At 44.3% G+C, this 21,995-nt stretch overlaps 1 protein-coding gene across 9 annotated transcripts in view; it reads right to left on the bottom strand.

Moving 5' to 3' along the window:
• The window catches only part of SERGEF (secretion regulating guanine nucleotide exchange factor), a 200,615-nt gene that overhangs the window by 164,022 nt on the left and 14,598 nt on the right, over positions 1 to 21,995 (bottom strand). For 7 of the 9 annotated variants that reach the window (XR_012509668.1, XR_012509669.1, XR_012509670.1 and 4 more), the window contains exons 6-8: positions 19,013 to 19,126; positions 16,474 to 16,536; positions 12,607 to 12,765 (exon numbers count right to left, since the gene is read on the bottom strand). Coding sequence is in view for 6 of the 9 variants with exons in the window: in XM_010964793.2 (XP_010963095.1) it covers positions 12,607 to 12,765; positions 16,474 to 16,536; positions 19,013 to 19,126 (336 nt within the window). In the remaining 3 variants the exon portion in view is untranslated. The remainder of the gene's footprint in view (positions 1 to 12,606; positions 12,766 to 16,473; positions 16,537 to 19,012; positions 19,127 to 21,995) is intronic. The other 2 variants (XM_074372285.1, XM_074372286.1) reach the window with 2 other exon arrangements.

Genomic DNA, 21,995 nt, shown 5'->3' with positions numbered 1-21,995 from the left:
TGGGTTCTAATCCTGGCTCTGCGTCCATTGGCTGTGGGACTGTCTTCCTGGGCTTCTGTTTCCTCAGATTTCAAATAAGGATGAGACGGTCCCTTCCAGCATTAAAATTCCATGACTTCTTACTTGTTTTCACCAAAATGGCAAACAGGTAAGCTTACTTTGTTGTTAATGTGGTACTGCAGGGTTAATTTTCTGACGAAGAGCAGTGCCTTCATATTTGTGGGCTAAAGGAGCAAAGTGTTGAGTGGAGCCCCTGACCTGGGGGTGGGCTGGAGGAAGGTGCACAGAGAAGAAACCAGAGGTTAGAACCTTTTATCACCCAGGCAAGAGAGGCCCAAGCAAACCTCAGATAGTTCCGTTGGGAAGCAGTACTGTCAACTACCCACTGCCTGTGCACACAGCAATTTTCAGTGTACAAAGTGCTTTCACATTCCAGGATCTTACTTGATTCTCAAAACACCTTCGAGTTGACATGGTGACGCCCTGGCCTCCATTCCACACTGAGCAAGGTAAGGCCAAGTAACTAGGTGGGTCCGTGTCTCATAACCTCTCCCCAGTTTCCTCATACATAAAATGGGAGGGACCCTTGCTCGGTAAACTTTGTGTAAGGATTAAGTAGATTTGATTTTGTGAAGCCCTGGCAAAACGCACATAGTACATCCTTGATAAACGGGGTAACACTTCCCCACACCCTCTGTGTCCTCAGGGAGGAGTGGGGACACCCTGAAGCAGCTGATCTTCGGGCTTTTAAGAAATGCTTCAAGATGGAAGGCAACATGATCTTCCTGTGGCCCGAGACGGCCCCCGAAAGGGCAGGCCAACGAGCCAGGTAACTCCAGTCCCCACCAGTCTCATGCTTTCTAGTGGTCACCCAGCTCACCAGGGAGAGGCCCCCTCAGGGAATCCGGAGTACCTCAAAATCAGCCACAGAGAGACCTGAGCAGAAAGCAGCCTGTCAGAGCCACCCTGAGGCAGCGCCCTTCCTTCCTTGTTCATATTTACCACCCCACACCCCCCACACCCCCAGCCCTCCACCCCCAAACCCTTCACCCCCTGCCACGGAAACCTGCAGCTGCTCCTCCCACTGCTCACAGAATAAAGCCTCAATAAGGACCCATGCCTGTTTTTCTTGAGTATTTCCAGTCCCTTCTGATTCTATCTGGCCCCATGTTACACAAAACTACAACAGGGTGCAGTTTCCACTTCTATACCTTTGTTTCCATGATTCCTTCTGCCTGGAATGCCCTCCCTCACCTAAGCCTATTCAAGAAATACTTGCTGAATAACAGTGAAAGGATGAAGGAATATGTGTATGAGTGAATGGCATACTATGTCCCCGCAAGGCAGCCAAATTAGGGATTATGTTGCTCATTTAACAGATGAGGAAATTCAGGCCCAGAGAGGTTAAATGATTTGCCCAAGATCACACAGCCAACAGGCAGCCAAATTAGAGTTTGAAGCTGGCTCTTCAGGACTCTTGGCCGCATCAGTCTTCCTCCTAAGGTAAAAAGTCACTCTTAGATTAGGAAAAAGCTGATCCAATATTCCTCAAAATGGGCCGCATTCATCTTGGCACACATCCGAGAGCACTTAAAGGCACTGGCTGTCACTATGATTATTGAGAGTTCCCGTGAGACAGGCAAGGTCCCCTGAGAAAGGGCAAGCACAGAGCCATCTGTCAAGAACCTAAAAATGATGGTGCAATTACAGGCCAGTCACTTAATGCTCATTTTCAGAGAGCTCCTGGAACAAATCAATCCCCACCAGGAAAGAGGAGGAGGGTTCTTTGAATGGAAACTCGGCCCTTTTGCCAGGGACCTCCCAGAACCATCCTGTGAGCTCACCACGTGGCTGATGCCCTGACCCGCTGTGGACAGATGGGGCAGCCGAGGCCCCAAGGTGAGGCTGTGCAGACATGCAGGGGGAGAGCTGGCCCTCCAACCCGGGGGCACCAGGCATCACCGGCAGCCTCAGGGAGCTGAACTCTCTCTGCCCCGAGCATCTCCAAGACAGTGTGAAGAAGGCAGGGCCACAGGCTGGTCTCCTGAAAATGAAAATGGTGTAGCTCCCACATCTGAGCCCCAGCCACTTCATGCAGCTGAGCCTCACTGAGCCCTTCTTCTAAGCCGGGGAGACCTGGGGGAGTAAAACTTACCAAGCCCCTAATTCTGTGGGGCTCGCTCCCACTGAGGGGAGAGCGATGACAAATAAGTAAATAAATAATGATACTATGGCTTCAGGCAGTGAAAACTGCTCTAGTGGAAATAAAGCCAGGCAGGGAATAGTGTGTCCGAGACAGGGGGAGGTGGCTGTTTCCCATGGTGGGGGTGTGGGCAGGGAGGGCCTCTATGAGTGGTAGCAGTGGGCAGAAAGCGATGGAAGTGTGGCAGCAGCTACAAAGGGATCAGGGAGAAGAGCACTCCTGGCAGAGGGCGCTGCTGGGGTACCGACACACAGAGGAAAGGTGTCTGCCCTCTTCTCAGAAGGCTCTCCACCACCAGACACCGCTCTGTGACCTACTCCCTAAATCCTGCCCTTTACTGCTTCAAAGGCCTCCTCCCCGCCGCAGCCCACCACCACTACTGCCCCACAAGCTTTCTCCAAAGAAGTGGGGAAAATATTTGTTCCTCCCTGCTCTATAGCCTGGGAGTCACCTGCTACATTTCCACCGCAGTCACTTTGTGGGGAGGTGGCGTGAGGAAATGAAATGAGTTATGACCTTTGACATCAAACAAAGCATGGTTCAAGTGTCTCCTTGGCTTAACTAGCTGTGTTACTTTAGACAAGCCACTCAGCCTCTCTGAGCCTCAATTTCCTCATTGGACTTCAAAGGAAACAAACCCTACCTCAGAGGATTATGAGGTTTATATAAATGGCAGCAGCTATCAGAGTACCCAGTATATGGTAAGTGCTTGGCAAAGACTGGTTCCCTGCCCTACTCTGACCCCCATGGAAATTCAAAAAAAAAATTTCTGTTCAACCAGTTGTGCTAACTTACTGCAATGTGCCTCTGGCAAGGCCCTGGGCCTGCCCATCTGCAGGGTTCTGAGATGACCCTTAATGAAGATTCCATCATGGCACAGCCTGATGGGAGGACCCTGAATTAGAGAAGGACTGGGCAGACAGGAGGGGAGCAGAAAAGACAATGGACGCTGCCCTTACTGCAGGTGGGAGGGTGGAAATCATTAGGACCAGAGGCTCAAAGAAACCGGGATCAAGGCACAGTTAACTGCTGTCCCTTTCTCTTCCCACCCGTGGCTAACTGGCCCAGGGCCCAGGGCCCAGGGCCCAGGCCCTTGCCTCCTGGCTCTTCCTGTGGGACAGCCAGCTAAAGGCCAAACCCATCTCAGTTCTTCTAACAAGTAAGGAGATAATCAGGTATTAACTCACAGTGAGAACTTAGGTAGCACCCCCTCTCTCTGGGCCTGTGACCTCTGGGGTCATTTCAGCTCTGACCCCGCTAAATCTGACTCTGGATGCTGGCCCTATTGGCTTACCCCTCAAGGCTGCCTGCCTGCCCACTGCTGCCATCTGGTGGCCCTCTAGGCCCAGCTGCACTAGGCTTTGGCCAGGTCCCCAACAAGCCCCTTATTCTAATGCACCTACTTCAGAGGGTGAATCTTGCTTCTGCTTCAGCTGGACACACACTGCACTCCTCTGGACTACAGATCAATGGGTATTCATTGCCAAACAAAACCAAAAATAACACCAGAACTTCATCTCTCTAGCAGAGATGACGCAGCTGTGGCTGAGAGCCTGACCTCCTTGTCCAAAAAGAGGAAGTAACCTGCCCAAGGTCGCACAGCTGCCTGGCTCCCAGAAGAGCACACAGTTCTGCGTTACCGCAATGCTTAGGGCTGGTGGGCACCCTGAAAACCAAAAGTAATGCCAGCCCAGGGCCAAGGAAACAAAACCTTTGGAAGATGGGAAACAAACGGTCAGGATTCCTTGCAAACCTGAAGAAATAGTAAGATAGGGCGTGTGAACATGTAAGCACTACTTGCAGAAATTCACTGGAAATAAACTGGAGGTGGCCAGGGCCCCTCCTGTCCTAGGAGGGCATCATTCACAAGGACACCTGCAGGTCTTCCGTAAACCAGTCTCCAAGCACCACCACAGCCTAGAGCCTAGGCTAGGTAGACCACCATAGGGTGACAGAGGGACAGGAAGACACACAGGGGCAGCATCATGTGTTTGCATGAGACTCCCCCACCATACACTGCTTCTCAGGGTCCAGTTCTATCTTTTCTTCTCTACCTCCAGGCCTCTCAGCACCTGGCCAGAGGATCTGGGTAAAGGTGTATCCCTTTACCAGGCAAAACAGGCAGATCCCTCAGACTCCAGCATAATCATGGGAACTGTCCACCCTCAACTGATCACTCTCAGCCCAGTCTGCAGCCTTCTTCTAAATCTACAGTGCAGATCCTAAAAAAGCTGTGTGACTTTAAGTAGGTCACTTGCCTTTTCTGGCCTCTATTATCTCACATCTGCAGCATAACTGAGTCCTGCTGGATGATCTTCAAAGTCCTTTTAAATCTAAAAGTCTAGAATTTGAAACCAAATCGAGGCAAATCAAGGCCACTCTTCACCTGCAGAGCAGACAGGACAGTGAGAAAGGGGGAGGTAATCAAGCAATGCTTCTCTCTAGTGGTGTCCTGCTGTTACTACACCCTCGCAGCTCAGAGCCCTACCACTCAGCTGCATTCAATCCCACCCTGAACTCTGGAGCAGGAGAAATCAGTTTACAGCTAGCGGGCTGAGCCCATCTGCAGAGGAACAGGAGAGGAAGAAAGGATGCCAGGCTCAAGGAACCAATGAGGCCTCTGAGCTGGTTCCAAGAAAGTTGAGAAATTCTCAATCTTTAGGAATGAGCATATTTCGGAGCACACAGGACCTTCTGTGACCTCCAACTCCCCTCTTCAGATGAGGAAACCAAGGCTCAGGGATGTTCAAGAGGGACTTGCTTGAGGTCACAAAGCTGACTCATGACTGAGCCAAAAATAGATCCCTGCTTTCTTGCCTTTTTCTACAGTCTCTTGCCTCTTTTCCATGCGACCTCACAGCTGAGGCCCCTGGAAGTGATTTGTCAAGGGCACATACACAAGAAGCAATGGGGCCAGCTCCCTGCCCTGAGGGGCAAGAAAGTTTATTCATTAACATTTCTGGATATAATCAGGCTGCAAATTACATATTCAGCATAGAAAATGTAAAAGAAAATAAAATTCACTCATAATCCTACCAATCAAGGATAATATTCTGTCATATTTCCTTCTAGTCTTTTCTATGCAAACATTCTTTTGGGAAAAAAAAACAAATTAGAAGTTGTAGTATAGTAATGTATTATAATCTTCTCTTTTTACTTAGCATATCATGTGCATATTCCTCTGCATTAAATATCCTTCTACAACATTCTATTTAATGGCTACATATTCCAATATACAGTTGTGCCATAATTAACTTAACCAATCTCCCTATAATTTCATTTGTTTCCAAGTATTTGTTTTTGTCATTATAAATCAGGCCACCATAGACGGCATCATACTTAATTTTCCAATGCATCCATGATAATTTCCTTAGGCCAGTTTTATTTATTTATTGTTACAGGATGGAAAGTCAGAGCTGCAGTGGCCCTTGGATATCATTATGGCCACAATCTCCTATTGCCCAGAAGGGAAGAAGGGGACCAGAGAGTTTTGTTCTTGCCAGAGGACAAAGAGAGCAACAGAATCAAGTCCCAAACTCTCTACTTATTAAAATGGGACTTTCCCAAAGGACTTCACACCCTTCCCTGACCATCCTCACTCACACAGACCTCCTTCCCCTGAAGCGCTAGGGCCTTCAGCGTTTGGGCCACTCCTCTGGCTCATTGCCATATTTATAAAATTCTTCTACTAATATTTCATATGTTCATCCAACTATAAACTTCCTGAAGATAGTTCCAGATTTCATGTTTCCTTGTAGTCTGTAGCACAGTGCTATATACATCTAGGTAAGTGTTCCATAAACACCTGAAAAAGGATCAAGGATAATCAAGATTTTCTTCCTTACTGCTTGGGGAAAATCACTGGGAAAAGTTGGAGAAAGACACTTCTTTGAAGAGTAAACAAAATATAGTTAATGAACTAGAGTACTCTGAGATACACACAGCTTGGAATTAGAGTAGCAAGCTTGGGGACAATAGACCAGGCTCGAGTTTTAGCTCTGCCCATCTGTGTGAACCAGGGCAGAGTAGTTAACCAGTTAGGGACTTGTTTAGGAAGCAAAGATACTAACACCCATCTTAACACCTCCACACGAGAAAATGGAGGTAAAAACACTTCACAGTGATAAACGTGGTCCATGAGAGCTATGATCGCTGTTGTATTATCATAAATGGAAATGCAGCTGCTTCTATGAATCCTGGAACAGCCTCCAGACCCTCGGTCCTGGGGCACCATCTCCTAGTTTCTACTCCACATGCAAATCCATTAAGGGAGCCTATGGCTACACATTTCAAGTAAGAATCAGTGTTTTCCTGAAGCAGAATTTCATGTACAGAAGGAACTATTATTCCTGGTTCAAGTCGCTAGGTTTGAGTAGTTAAGTCATCCACATCTCCTCTTCATCTCTGGAGAGAAAGTGACAAGGTGGGAAGAGACCTGGACCAAGGCCACAAGACCTGAGTTCTGTCCTCCCTCCTTCCATCACTCCCTGTGATTCGCCTTCTTCAGTTCTCAGTTTCTCCACCTCTAATCTGAGGGAGTCGGGTCAGATGAGCTCTAAGATCTCATCCATTCCTGATGTTCTAAGGATTCTAGGATAAAAATTAATGACTTTAGTAATAGGCATAAACCATCGACTTCAAAAGAGTTCTTTGGTTTTGATTGACTTTCAACCTTTGGGTTTTCAAAGTTCTAAAGCACAAACATCATGAATTCCAAAGCACCTGCTTTAAATAGAGCCTATGAGGTCAGAAGTCTCCCTGAGCTCAGTTGAGGTTTCATGACACATGGTCCCAAAGAAGATAATATACACTGGCACCCTATTCTGGAAAGGATCTTGGCCCCAAAACAGAAAAATCAGCATTAGGTATATTTATAAACTCAGTTTAGTGTGAATCAATGACTGGGCTTGGATTTCACTAATGCTTAGACGTCAAATGCAATAAAACATTTCTTGGTCTGTGGTACTTGAAGAAAGGAGAGTGGCTAAGAGCTGGGCCCTTCTGCACATGCCATGCAATTCCCCACTTTACAGAAACAAAAGAAAAAAATCTCAACTAAAAGGACATAACCAAGAACCAAGAGGACAGTGATAGAAGGGGAAATTTTGCTGAAAACTACAACTGGATGTCCAGCCTCAAAGCTGCCATGAAGGCACTTTCTCTCCTCTTTGTTTCAGTTTTCTCATTTGCAAAGTGAGGAAGTTTCTCTTTTCATTTCTGATTCTGTAAAACTTACAAGACTTCAGGACTTTTTAAGGTGACAATGGAGAGAGTGAAGAACTTCAAGAACTCTGTATCTGGGCCCATTTTCTCAACATCCACAGCCTTTGTGAGACCACAAGGCTGCTTGCTTTGGGATACTGCAAGGCCCAACGTAAGCTTCCAGCATCCCCAAAGAGACCGGATGCTAAACATTCTGACCAATTCCACATTAAGGTCTGGAGCTTGTGTAAATTATTCCCCTTGAAATTCTAAGTCACCAACAACCCGGCACTTAGCATTTGGAAGCATTGATCTTTCTGAGCTCACCAGGAGAGTCCTGAGTTAACCTGTTACCAATCCAGAGACATTCATATCCAGCCTCATAGAGACTTCAGCTCAAAAGAGAAGATATGGGGCATCTGACCTGATTGCTCCAGAGTTTCAAAGGGCAGAGGAAGCTAATGTGTACTGAACTGACACAAGACCCATCCTGTGCTGGATGCTGGCAGATTTAATACACCATCTCGTTTAATCCTCATCCAAGGTCAGCAGTATTTCCCCATTTTCCAAATGAGGAAATAAGTTCAGAGAAGTTAGGTTTACTCACTTGTCCAACATGCATTGAGTACCTACCTCATATGTGCCAAGTACTTTGCCAAGCACTGAGGCTACAATGCTGAGCAAAACAGACGTGGCTCCTGCTGGGATGGAGCCTACAGCCTGGTGGGAGGGGAATGAGCTAAAGAACCCTACAGAAAATAGCACGAAGGAGAGGTTGTAGTGCCATGAGAAGAGGTAAAAGGGAAAGTGATTAGTCAGGGATGGCAAGGAAAGGCCTCCCTGAGGAGGTGACGACTAAGTTGAGGTCTGGGGGGAAAAAATGGATGTAACTAAGTCAGAATGAAGAGGGAGAGCAGGGATAGGTGTGGCAAATGGAGGGAACATCAGCTGCAGAGACACTATGGTGGGAAATAAAGGACGCATTCCAGGTACCAAGGCCAGAGTAGAGGTCAAAGAGAGATTAAGGACTAGCGTGGTCAGAAATGGGGCTGGAAGGGCAGGCAGAGGGCAGACCACGCCTGGCCTGTAACCACTAAGGATTGTGTCTTTATCGTAAAAGCAGTGGGAAGCCACTGGAATGTGACACACGGGTTTGAAAAGATCTTCTGACTGAAGTATGGAGAACAGACTGGAGGGGAGAGGGAGCGAATGTGGGAAGATGGGGACACCAGTCAGAGGCCCCTGCAGGATCCTGCAGGAGGTGACAGTGGCCTGAACTACGGTGGTGACAGAGAGGGGTAGAGCTGCCACAACCACACGATCAGGAAGCTGGCAGAGCTGAGATTCAAACCTCGGCCTGTCTGACTTCAAACCCATGATTCTCTCCTTATTCATTCATCTACTGTGTGCTGGGCCTGTGCCATGTGCTGGGGATAAAGCCGTGAACTAAACAGATACTGCTCTCATGGAATTTACAGTCTAGACATCAAACAAATAAGAAGGCAATTGGATGTACACAATTACAAACTGGGGTGAGTACCATGAAGGAAGAATAGCATGATCAGAGATTATAACAGAGAAATTACGTGTAAGGATATAAAGAACTTCCAAACTGTTGATCATATAAAACAGGCATTTGACAGGCTACATGTCAGCAAAAGATGTCAGGAAACTTCGACTACCAAGAGTTGGATCTCAAGCATGGCCAACTCGTGAGCCCTCTCAAGCCCTGCACAGACCCTGCTGAAGCAGAAATCTTTCTAAAAGCAACTGCTAACTCCTTAATATACTCACAATCCCAGCCACAGGCACCCCCACTTATGTATGTGCAGCACTGTACAGTTAGATAGGATCTTTCACAGAGTCATTCATTTGAACACTACAGCGGCTGTATGCAGAAGAGAGGTAGGTTTTAATCTCCTCCCCGAGAGCTGAGGCAGTTGAGGCCTAGGCAGGTGAAGTGACTTGACTAAGGTCACCCAACTCGTAAGGCACTCAGATCTGCCATCCAGCTCTCACTGCAAGCACTTCTGGCCAGGAAATCATGAATCTCCAAGGAGACAGCGGCAGGTCACCGAGCCTGGATAAAGTCACCCAGGAGTCCCATGAAGTGCCCAAGAACAACGATCAGGGACATTAGACAGCTTGGGGAAGGTTTCTAGAATGCAGCCTAAGACCCAGGTACTTTGCCAACTTCCCCAGATTAGAACAGGTTCTCCTGGACTCGTTCCAAATGCCTCTGAGTAACAGAGAAAAGTATTTTTCCATCGCGAGCATTGCAGTCAGGCACCAGACTCCCGAAGGGGAAGGGCAGAGACTGCATCCCAGATTCCCAAACAGACAAACTGTAGTTATCCTGACACCATGTAAATTGCCCTCGCTAAGCACCTACCACTGGGGATGGCGTCCTGGGCAGCATGTCTCAATCAGAGCACCACTAACATTTGGGGCTGGGTATTTCTTTGCTGTGGGGGCTGCCCTTGCATTATAGGACCAACTAGATGCCAGTAACACCCACCACACCCCCAGTTGTGACAACCAACATGTCTCCAGACATTGCCAATGTCCCCTGAGGGACAAAGTCACCTGCGGTTGAGAGTCCCTGGCTGAAGGACTATGGAGAAGGGAAAGCAGTCTACTCCCTCTCTCTCATCCTAACCCAGCCCAGCCCATCCCACCTCACTGGACAGTTCTCTGGTCACTGCCCATAAACTGTTTTTAATCAACATCACACTACTAATGTCTTCCAGCATGGGAGCAGCCTCTGCGCTGATGTGGCTGCAGGTAGGTCCCAGGGACAATTCACCACTGGAGCTTGCAAAAATAACTACAGTCGAACAATTCCTTGTTCCATTAATAAGCTGCTTCTGACCCTGTGAGCAAATTTTGCTCCCATTAATGTGAGCAGCTGGGTCTGCTTAAACTGGAAGCCCTGGGTGTTTCTTCTCAATGACACGGCACCTGGGCAAAGGCTTCCACTGCTGCTGGGAGGAGAGCAAACGAGGTGAATCGAATACCATTTACCCAAAGCTCCGCACGACAACCAGGACACTCAAACATCCCAGCTTTTAACCACTGTGGACTTAGGAGACAGGGGAAAGTGATGTAGGGCATAAACAAGAGAGCTGAGTTAACAAGTTAATTAAACAGCTGAAACTTTACCCAAAAATCATGCCCTCGAGTGGAGGTGGAGACCCGAAGCTGGGTCCCAGAGCAGCTGGGGTGACTCACACGGTGTCAGGGACTTGGGTTCCAAACTCCCACCCCGAGGGCTGGGCTGTTGGCCCAGATGTGGAAATCAGCATGCGTTCCGATGCTGCAAAGCTAGAATCAAAGCAGGGAAGTCTTTCCGTCTTTCATTAGTCAGCTGCCTAACCAGTTAATGGGTTTACTGACAGACTCCACTAAACTCACTACCATTTGGTAGTAAGTGTATTTTATTGCACTGCAATTCTTTGAAGACTGACTAAGTATGAAACGCCTACCTGCTAACACCCAATGACTCACACTACTGCTAGTGTCTGGGCCACTTCTGCTCATTGACTTAGCTCTACTGCTGCACTGAAATCTGATGAAAGGTCTGTCTCCCCTGGTGACAGCGGGCTCCTTGAGGGCAGGATTAAGATCAAGTATAAGGCATGGTACATAAACTGAGCCTCACCATTTGTATGAGGGACAGACGGATGGTAAAGTCTTCTATCTCTGCATTCTTAGACTCAAGCCCATCTACACATTGTACCAGGAGGGCACAGCCCAGGTCTTTTCTCCTTCTCCAAGGTTTAGCACACTGCTCAACAGGTTCCCAATGAACAATAACTGATTTCGTTGGACTCTTGAATCCAAAGAGACAAACTGAAGCCTTCTGATCACAGACCAGTGCACCCAAGGAAAGAGGTCAGAAATCCTTGCTACCTACCCAGCCTCATATGCATCTGAGTATGTTTAGTCTCTTTTAACTAGAAACAGTTTAAAGCAGGAAGTGAATACTTTCTCGGCTAGGCAGTAGATACAGAAGTGAGCAAGGTTCATAGGGTGCCTTCCCACACACAACTCCCTGTCTGGAGGAAGAGAGAGCGATTAACAATTACACAAATAAGCAGCTACTATGCTCAGTGAGTCTCTTTAAGAAAAATTTATGTAGATGGTCCCAACCTTCAACTTCTTTGAGGAAAGTCATGATTTTCCTCCAAATGAGTGACACACTTTCTTAAAAAAATTTTTAAGGACCAATTAAAAGCATCACAGATAAAATTCTCCTAAGTCTATGTCCATGTGTTCAAATGTGTAGAATGTGTGACTACCAAGGATAACCAAAGCTGACCTGAAAAACTCACTTTAGAAAGCACTGGAATAAGTCACCCAGTGTTTGGGAGTCTAAAGATCCACGTGGAGCTAACAAGCAGGCTAAGAGCAGGCAATGGAACTCCTAAGAACCCCTGAAATTTAAGAGGCCTTGACATGATACTGGGTCTTAAGAATTACAGATTACCTGCCTGGGAAACTCTGTGTAATTCAGCACATGCTCCAGGAAGGCTGGGAAGAAGGGAGGTCACAAAAAAACAAATTTCCTGACAACAAATCAGGAATATGAAGACCAAGAAAGGAGAACTGCCCTAAGGGAAAGATGAGAAAGAAATGAAGATATTATCAAGAAAAGATAAAGATGACAGAATTTGGATGGCATGGCCTGGTAAGGAAATATGTGGGATGTCTGAATCAACACACATAGTTTTTTAGGGTTAATACAAATTTAAATCAAAATACCATGCCAGTTATGATTCAAAATAATGTTCCTGCCTCAATCTTAAAATGTTTATCTTTAACTTAACAGTTTCTGACGCCTTTAATTTAGACTCAGGTGGAAATGCAACTAGAGTCATCTCCTTAGTGTAACAAGGCAAAGACTCCCCAACAACCTGGACAAGTCTCTGGGTGATGCTTGCTGCAATGGGTTCCTTCTCACAACCTCGTGGACACTGAGGACCAGAAGGAGTTAACCTCTCCCAGCCTTGCCTTTTTGGGAGCAAACCTGCGATCCAGAGAGGAGAACTAGATCCCAGGTCCTCCGTCCTCCTCTTACTAGTCCTAAAAGTGTATCATCAGTAAAAAACCAACTTACCTAATCCCAAGCATTCACAGCCGTTTAGACAGCTGTCCCCCAGCTGCTCTTACCAACCACAAATTCACTGCCGCTCTCTCACCTGTCTGAGCAACCAGGTGTGTCCACCCACTCCAGACAGCAGTGACCTTTTCATTCTGAAAACAATGTGCTTCTATTTTCTGGGGCACAGGGAGGAAAGCAGCCTGGGAAGCCAGTTGCCCATGCTTGTTGCTTCCCCAAACATACAGCTCTCCTGCATCTTAAACAAACAGAAGGGGAACAAAAGAGGTGAGGGAACATTAGTCCAAAATGATAGAAAACAACCTAAGTCCGAAAAAAATAAAGTGTATAAAAGAAGTTGTATTATTCCTATGCTACAGTGTTAATTAGAGCAAAGCAAAATATAAAGTATAAAATGTATATATAGCATAATAATATGTAAGATTTTTAAACCTCTATAAATAGGAAACAAGGCCAAATGTTCTTAGCAGTTTGTTAATGAATAGGAATGTGTGAGTTTTTTTCATTAATTCATTTAATAAATATTTATTCAACATCTACCATGTGCAAGACATGTTTCTCTATTTCTACACTTTTTAAAATAAATGATTGCATTACCTTTTGTTAGGAAAATATAAGCTAACTTTTCAAAATAACAGGTTAAAAGCCAATTTAAAGCTCAAACTTTGTAAGATTTCACTACATGCCCTGTCCAGCAGACAATACAATGCTACCACATCACATTTATGTAGCACTTAAGCTTGTCTGAACTGCACAATAATCCTGTGACATAAGCAGGAATGAGAATGACTGACATTGTGATTTAATAGAAAGAGAGCAGATTCAGAGTCAAGTGACTCTGGCTTCTATTCCTGGATTTGCTAACTAGCTATTGACCTTGGACAAATCACTTCCTCTTAAAGCCTTGGTTTCACCAGCTGAAGACTGGAGGGGAAGGGTGGTTGGTCAAGAAGGGCAGACAATATAACTGATGACACTGGTAACAGGAGAGACCAGCAGGCAACTGCAACAAACCAGAGGGCACGTGCTTGTCCAAAACACATTCATGTTCAACAATTCTTTAACTGGAATTCAAACAAAATGGGGCCATGGGCTACAATTTAGCTTCTGAATCTACAGGTTGTGACTCCTTCAATGATCTCTAAGTGCTTTCCCAACTGTGACTTTCCAAGGTTCTGCACTGTACAGTATAGCACACAGAACTGAACACCTGACACATGGCTAGTCCAACCTGAGATGTGTTGAAGATAGGAAAAAAAAAAAAAAACCACAATGGACTGCAAAGACTTAGTGCAAAAAACCCCAAAAGAGTGTGACTCATTTACAATTTTCATACTGATTACACATTGAAATAATATTTTGGATATACAAGGTTAAGTAAAACAAATTATTAAAATTAATTCACCTGTTTCTTTTTACTTTCTGCAATGCAGCTCACATTATATTTCTCCTAGACAGCATTCTTCTAGAAGATGAATTAACCAAGGCTCAGAGATGTTAAACGATGTTCAAGATTATATGGCTAGTAAGGGGTCCAGGCAGACTAGAAGCCAGGTTTTTTGCTTCTACTGCATTCTGAGACCTCCCAGTGAAGCTTTACAGTATAGACTCCCTGCGGAAGTCTAGTATATTCCCAAAAACTGATCAGAAGCAAAATAGTATCATTAAAGGATATGAGACCAAGATTCAGGGTTCAAGTTCCAGATCTGCTACTGGATCACTCTTTGATGCTGGACACATCACTTCACATTCTGGGTCTCCACTTCATCCAGTTTGAAATGAGGGACTGTTAATCAGTGGAGCCTTTTTGTCACCCAGGTGGCCCTGCAGCACTGACATTCTGAAGTTCTATAAACTGAATGTGGTGTACTTCATGCTTAGAGAGAGGGCATCCTCCCTGGGCCTCACTACGGCATGCAAAGTATGCGGATCCCTTACAAGAGGGCAGCAAAGTCTCAGCCCATTGAGAGGATACTGAGCCCGCGTCTGTAATAAGCCTTCGTTCATCTTAGTAAGTTTAAATCATCTTTTTGCAAAGACGAACTGCCTTCCACATACAGATCATTACACTGTTGCATCAGCAGGCAAAATTAAATTCTGCTGCAATGCCAAACAGTTATATAATCTACAGTAACTCCAGAGAGAAGGTCTAAAGAGCACTGAACAAAATCCAGTGTGTAGCAGCTTGAACTAGACCAGGAAAGAGGGATATTAATCCTGATGCTTTTTAATTCACTTTCAAAATATCAAAAACCAATTGACTTTGTGAATATACTTTAAAAAATCACTAAATTGTACACTTTAAAGGAGTGAATTTCATATGTGAGTTACATCTCAATAAAAAAAATCAACACTATGTTTTTAAAACACCATAATAAAAGTGTTCTACATATGAAACAATACATAACTTTACTAATTATAAGACTTTTTAAGAAATTGATGTCAGCAAGCAATCAGAAGAATCTCTAGATTTACATAATACCAGCCATTTCAAATTAATTAGAACAGAATAGAAACCTCTCTTAGCCTGCTCTTATTCTCAGAAAAGAATGCCTTCCCCCAGCCCTCACTGACTGTCAGGGATGAACTAAAAACTTCCTGCCCTTGGGCCTCTTGTCCTCCCTCTATAAAAGGGGAGGTGAGGCCACATGCCCAGGGGAGTCCCTGAGAGCTAGCATTCATTTCAACTTAACCTGTTTAGCATATCCATAAATTGACCTAATATGAGACATAGGCCAAAAGCAGGTATTTCTTTCGTTAGCCGTTTTCAGTTCATTAAATACATTTATGAATTACAGAATTAAATAAATTCTGTAGTTCCAAATTTGTAGAGTATTTAAACTCTTGCATTACGACTCTTGTGTTCTGGAAACAGTAACAGCCCCTCAGTCAGACTGCATTACAAATCTGATGCTGAAGAATGCATGCCTCCTCTAATTCACAATGTGTCCATACCTCAATTTCCACATAAAACACTGAAAACACTGTATATGAAAGTCATTTTCCTTTGCTTAAAAAATGTAATGCATTCAACTCTAGGTAAGAGGTCTTACCAAACTATCCTGTCCAACAGCAGGGATCAGGGCAACCTGTGCTTTGAAAAATATAGCCTTTGGAAAGGATAACCTTCACTTTCAAGAAAATGCTGCATTGTCACTAGAAAGTTTATACTGTATTGGCTGGGTGTGCCAAACAGATGGATAGCCAGACAGAGAGATACATACAGTGTGAGAGAGAGAAAAAAAAAAGACTAGAAAGAGGGATAGATCAAAGAAATGGAGGAGAGAGATCAATTGGAGAAATATATAAAAATATACAATAGATTAGAAAAATACATACACAACTAGAGTTAGAGAAATAGGGAGACACAGGTTAGACAAAAAGACACAAAGATGCAAGATAAATAAAAATAGAGATACATAGTTAAATAAAATAGAGTAGATAAATACAGAGAGCAAACAGGAAAACAGGTAAATAGAGCCAAGAGACATGGGTGGATAAAACAGGTTAGTCTGAGATTAAAGAGCTAGAGAAAAGAGACAGGGAGAGAGTGTAGATAGTTGTATTAGACATCAAAACAGATGAGACAGATAACCACGTGTTCTACATAAATGTACTGTTGGTCATATGATTGACAATCATAGTTACCCTGAAAGGAAGCTAGTCTCATCCCGATAGCACAGCTGAGAAAATAAACTCAGAGGAAAGGAAGTGACTTACATTTCACCCGACTGTTTTAATGTATTATCGTATTTAATTCTCAAAACTGCCCACAAAGTATTTTACAGACAAGGAAATGGTCTCAGGAAGGTACAGTGACCTGTGTAAGATCATACCGGCAGCAGCATCCAAATTCTGACTCCAAAGCCTGTGCTCTTCCCTCTGTATCCCCTTGAACACCACTTGAGGCGGAAATACCCAGAGTTCTGAATGGCATGTTACCTACCTGTCAGTGAAGCAGAGTGATCTGAGCCAGCAAGAACACATATTGCTTGAGAATTCTCTAGGCCTATCAAAAAAAATTATTTTGAAATCACATTTATAACAGAACCAACTGGGCAGAGAAAGAACATAGGCAGGGATCACCAGGGACCACCAGCGCCTGGGGAGAAACTCTCACCCGGCGCAGGAAGGTCTGAGTCAGCGGCACCAGCCAAGAAGACGGCTGGCAGGGAGACTGGTTATATCCAGGGGATTGAACAAACAAGTAAATATTCTGATGATAAAGGAGCTAGATTTCCCACTATTAAAAGGAAGAAAGGTACAGCTATGAAAAGGTGAAGGGCTAGAATTGACCATGTGACACTGGACTGAAATTGAAGTCAGTGTAACCTCGTGGTTTCTACTAGAGATAAACAGACGCAGGTGTATGTGTGTATAAGCACATGTGTGTACACATATGTGTCCACGGAGCAGGCCTAGAAGCAATGGCATCTCATATACTCAGCTGCTCTCACATGCAGACTCTGAGACACAAGCCCAGGCCTCCCACAAACACACAGGCAGAACTAGAATTTGAACCTGCCTCCTATCTCCAAATCCAGCACTTTCCCCATTTTAAATACACTGCCTTCAACATCAGGGTATAATCCCAGTCTACTCTGCTCAAAGCTGTGGTCACCTGGTCTGGCATGCAGAGAAATGTAGTCTTATTCTATAACTCTTTCTTTTGACAGTTCTGTTTAATTTACTACTGCCTTAATAAAATGTCCCTCATGCCTTCAAATATCCTGTGGAATGAGAAGGGAACAAAGCAGATGTTCTGCCACATTCACCAAAGAGGAAGCACTGGGCCCCTAGTGGCCAGGTCAGGAGAGGACGTCCAGGGTTCCAGCTCCAGAGCTGATGGCAATGAGGTAAAGATGGGAGAATGAAGTGAAAGACTTTGAGGGCAGGAAGCTGATATCTATTCTAACGTCTCACCAGAAAACTCCCCTAAATCATCTCTGAATCTAAGCTGTGCCCCAAGCAGCTCCCAATCAGGTCATTTAAATCAAATCAAATAAAAACATTTCTGATTCCTTTTAGTTACAGGTCTTGTGCTAAAACAGAAAGTAGACGCAGTTCCCACCCTTAGAAAGCTCATACTCTTTGGCATGTGGGAAAACTTGGAAACAACAGTACAATATGCTGTGCTGTCCAGGCACATAGAGAAAATGCAGTGGAGCTGAGAAGAGGGAAGAGTCTTTACTGAGAAAGCTGTATCTGAGGTATGCCTTGAAAAATTATCAGGGTTTTCCCCAGGGGAGCAGGAAGGGAAAGGCATCTCAGGCAGGTAACAGTCTGCCCACAGGCACAGATGAAGAGAATGCAGGATATGCCCAGGGAGCAGCGAATAAAACCTTGGTGAAGCAAGAAAACTGTTTGAGAAGAATGGATTATAAATTACAAATGCTTTCAGTGTCATGTGAAGTGGACTGTCTGTCCTGTGTCCGGTAGCTCCTTCTCCTTCTCAAAAGTAACCTCCCCAACTCAACCCATGGGCTTCCGGGAGGCTAACCTCACCTCCACTGAAGGGGAGCGCCCCTAGGACTTAAGAACATCAAAATGGTCCCAGCATCTTCTAAGTCACTCCCACTGCAGCTCACCCTTCCCTTTTCTTTCCCCCTTCCTCCCACCCTCAAAAATTCTTCCCTTGTTCTGAGCTAGAGGCGAATAGAGGTTTCCTTACAGGTTTCTCCTACGGCCAACCCTCCATCAACTGGGTCACAAAGTAAGAGAGCAAGAGAGAAAGGAAGAGGAGGAGAAGGAGGTGGAGACACGGTGCTTCATGGTGCTACGTACCCAGAGAGAAAGGCCCACGAAGAGAGTGGAGGGCAGAGGGAGGGAGAGAGAGACAAAGTCCTAGAGACTAATTTACTAACAGACCTGTGGGCAGGACCTTCCTACCTACTCTTCCTGTACCCATGAGAGAGCCTTCCCCAGGGGAATGCTCCTGCCCTCTCTCCATCCTCACCCACTCCTGCTTTCCTTTTGGGAGAGGGAGCTGGGCAGGCGAGGTGCAGCCCTTCTGGGGTCTCCCTCTGGGGTGCATCTGCCTGCAGAGAGGGGGCCTCCTCTGTGCTCTGAGTGCTCTAAGCAGGGAACTTAGCAGAGCCGACTGAATGCAGCTGCTCCAGTGCCTGGGGGCTAAGCTCAACGTGGGATTCAGAACTTAAGAGACCCACTATTGCTGCACATTATTTCCAAACACCTGAGTCACCTCTTCCAATCTAACATTTAACAGTTCTAGAGCTACCATTTTGATTTCCACCTACCTGACTTGCATCTATCTCTCAGTGGGTCCCAAATTCTGACAGCAAAGAGGGGTATTCTTACTGGGCCCACAAAAATTCCAGCAAAGTAAGAGACCAACCAATAGAGAGAATTAAGACAGAGACCAAAAAGTAGAAAAGCAAAACTCCATTTACCCATTTTCTGCATGTCTGTGTCTCCACTTCCAGACAAAGAATCAATATAGGACTCAGAAGAAATGAGGGCCTTACCTGTCACTCTGTTCGGTTCCTTTGCTGTCAAAAACAACGGGAGAGTCTGCCCAGGGCACAACCGCCGTCCAGACGATGCCAAACCAGTTCCCCACTGGTACACAAGGCCACTAGCTTCGCAGTGGAACAGAACAGAAAAAAAGAGAAAATGCTTATCCAGATTAAGATCAGATTTGTCTTTGAACCCCACTGCCATGGGAGAGTCCCAATTCATGCTCAGTTAACATGCGCATTATGGAAAAACTTAATGCTTTTAGGGGCCCTGTGGCTGGTCATCAGGATTACCACCAAGCCAATCCCAAGCCCAATCTTCAGGGCAATCGAAGACCATCAAAGAAAATTCAACATAGTAAAGCTCCCTCCAGAAGGTCCTAGGACACGCTACCAGAGTCAAATTACTGGAATGACACCTTGTTCATGACTAATCTGAAAGGACAGCTCAGACTCCAGACCAAGCAGAAAAGAACCTTAAAGTTTATCACATCCATTCCTCACATTTACTAGCTCAGAAAATTGAGGCCCTGAAAAGAGGATGTGATTTGTCTAAGGTCACACAGGGAGCTAGTAGCAGAGAAAACACCAGGATTCAACTCTCCTTCACCTAATGTAGTACCTTTTCTCCTACAGAAAGATGAATTCAAAGATTCCTAATTGCCAAATAAACACATATTTATGACTGCAAGATAGCTTCTTAATAGCCACTGCTGCACTGGAATAGCCTTTTATTTCCACATCCACTGAATGAACCCATATTCTGAACCTCATACAGATGGGTAGATGAAATTCTGTATCTGGTCTACAGTCAGATGTCTGTAACTAGGACCCATGACCCAACAGCAACATCAAGGTACTGCTCCTCCAGAAGTATCCCATGACCAATGGTCCTTTAGGCTGCAAACACACAAGCCTGCTTTGTGAGATGTAAGTGATGAGGTCTGAGCACAATGTGAGGAAAACACAGTGTCAAAATAACACAAAACTTACCATCTCTTCATCAAATAAATTGCAAGAGAATTAAAAAAAAAAGAGAGGAAAGAGAACACACAAATTCAAAGAGACTTGAGATGTCTGATACAGGATTGATATTTAGAATATATAGTGAACTCCTAAAACTCAACAACAATAACAAAAACCTGATTCAAAAATGAGCAAAGGACTTGAATAGACTTTTCTCCAAAGAAAATACACAATTGGCCAAGAAGCACATGAAAAGATACTCAACATCACTAATCATTAGGGAAATATAAATCAAAACTACAATGAGACACCGCTTTACACTCATTAGGGTGGCTACTATTAAAAAAAAAAGAACATGGCAAGGATGGCAAGGATGTGAAGAAATCTGGAAACCTTGTTCATTACTGGTGGGAACGTAAATGGTATAGCCATTAAGGAAAACAGTATGGTGATTCCCCCCAAAATTAAAAATAGAGTCACTATATGATCCAACAATTCTACTTCTGGGTATATATCCTAAAGAATTGAAAGCAAGATCTCTAAGTGATATTTGTACACTCATATTCATAGCAGTATTATTCACAATAGCTAAAATTTGGACACAACCCAAGTATCCATCAACAGATGAACAGGTAAGCAAAATGTGGTACACACATACAGTGGAATATTAATAGGTCTTATTATTAGTCTTAAAAAGGAAGGAAATTCTGACATTTGCTACAACATGAATACACCTTGAGAATGTTACGTGAAGTGAAATAAGCCACAAAAAGACAAAGACTGTATAATTCCACTTATATGAGGTACTTGTATGAGTGGTCAAAATCATGGAGACAGAAGGTAGAACGGCGGTTGCCAGGGGCTGGGGAGAATGGGGAATGGGGGGTTATTGTTTAATGGATATAGAGTTTCAGTTCTGCAAGACGAAAAATGTTCTGGAAATGGATTGTGGTAATAGTTGCATAATAATGTGAATGTACTTAATCCCATACAACCGTACACTTAAAAATGATTAAGGTGATAAATTTTGTTATGTGTATTTTATCTCAAAAAAACCCTAAAAGGAACAAAAAAATATTTTAAAAGAGAGAGACTTGAGATACCTATCAATCAATTGCAATGTGTAGACCTAATTCAGATCTGGATTCAAACAAACTGTAAAAAAAAAATTTTGAGACAATCAGGGAAATTTAAACCCTGCTGGATATTTGATCAAATTACAGAATTACTATTAATTTTTTGTAGGTATGATGATGCTATTTTTGGTAATGTTTTCACAAAGAGTCCTCATCTTTCAGAGATGCAGGCAGAAATTTTTACACATTAAATGAGGGGAGGGAGGACTTACAATTAAATTAATCAAACACGTAATGGAAAATGTGCTGCTTTGTAAGTGGACAAAAATGTACACATAAGACTAGCAATCACAGGATGTTGGTGGGAAAGGGGCAAGTAAACCAATGATAGGCAATTCTCTGGCTCTGCTCACTTCTAAGAGGAGCTGCTTATAAAAGTATAATCACTACCATACAACTCGGTAATCATGCTCCTGGGCATTTATCCTGGAGACGTGAAAATTTATGTTCTCATAAAAGCTTGTCCACAAATGTTTATAGCTTCATTTTTAATAGCTAAAAAACAGAAACAACCAAATGTCCCTCAACGGGTGACTGGTTAAACAAAGTGTGGTTGTTATAGACTGAATTGTGTCCTCCATAAATTCATATACCAAAGACCTAAACTCCAATGTAACTGTATTTGGAGACAGGGCCTATAGGAAGTGATAAAAGTTAAATGGGTCATAAGAGCGACACCTTAATCTGATAGAGCTGGTGTCCTTTTAAAAAGAGGAAGAAACACCAGAGATCTCTCTCTCTCTCTCTCCACTCGTGCATAGAGAAAAATCCATGTGAAGAGACAGCAAGAAGGCAGCATCTAAAAGCCAGGAAGAAAAGCCTCACTAGAAACCAACCCTTATGTCACCTTGATCTTGGACTTCCAGCCTCCATAACTATGAGAAAATAAA

Source organism: Camelus bactrianus, chromosome 10 (genome assembly GCF_048773025.1).
Source record: "Camelus bactrianus isolate YW-2024 breed Bactrian camel chromosome 10, ASM4877302v1, whole genome shotgun sequence".
Taxonomy (NCBI): Eukaryota; Metazoa; Chordata; class Mammalia; order Artiodactyla; family Camelidae; genus Camelus; species Camelus bactrianus.
The sequence above is the reverse complement of the archived record's forward strand: the minus strand, read 5'-3'. Positions and strand labels throughout refer to the sequence as shown.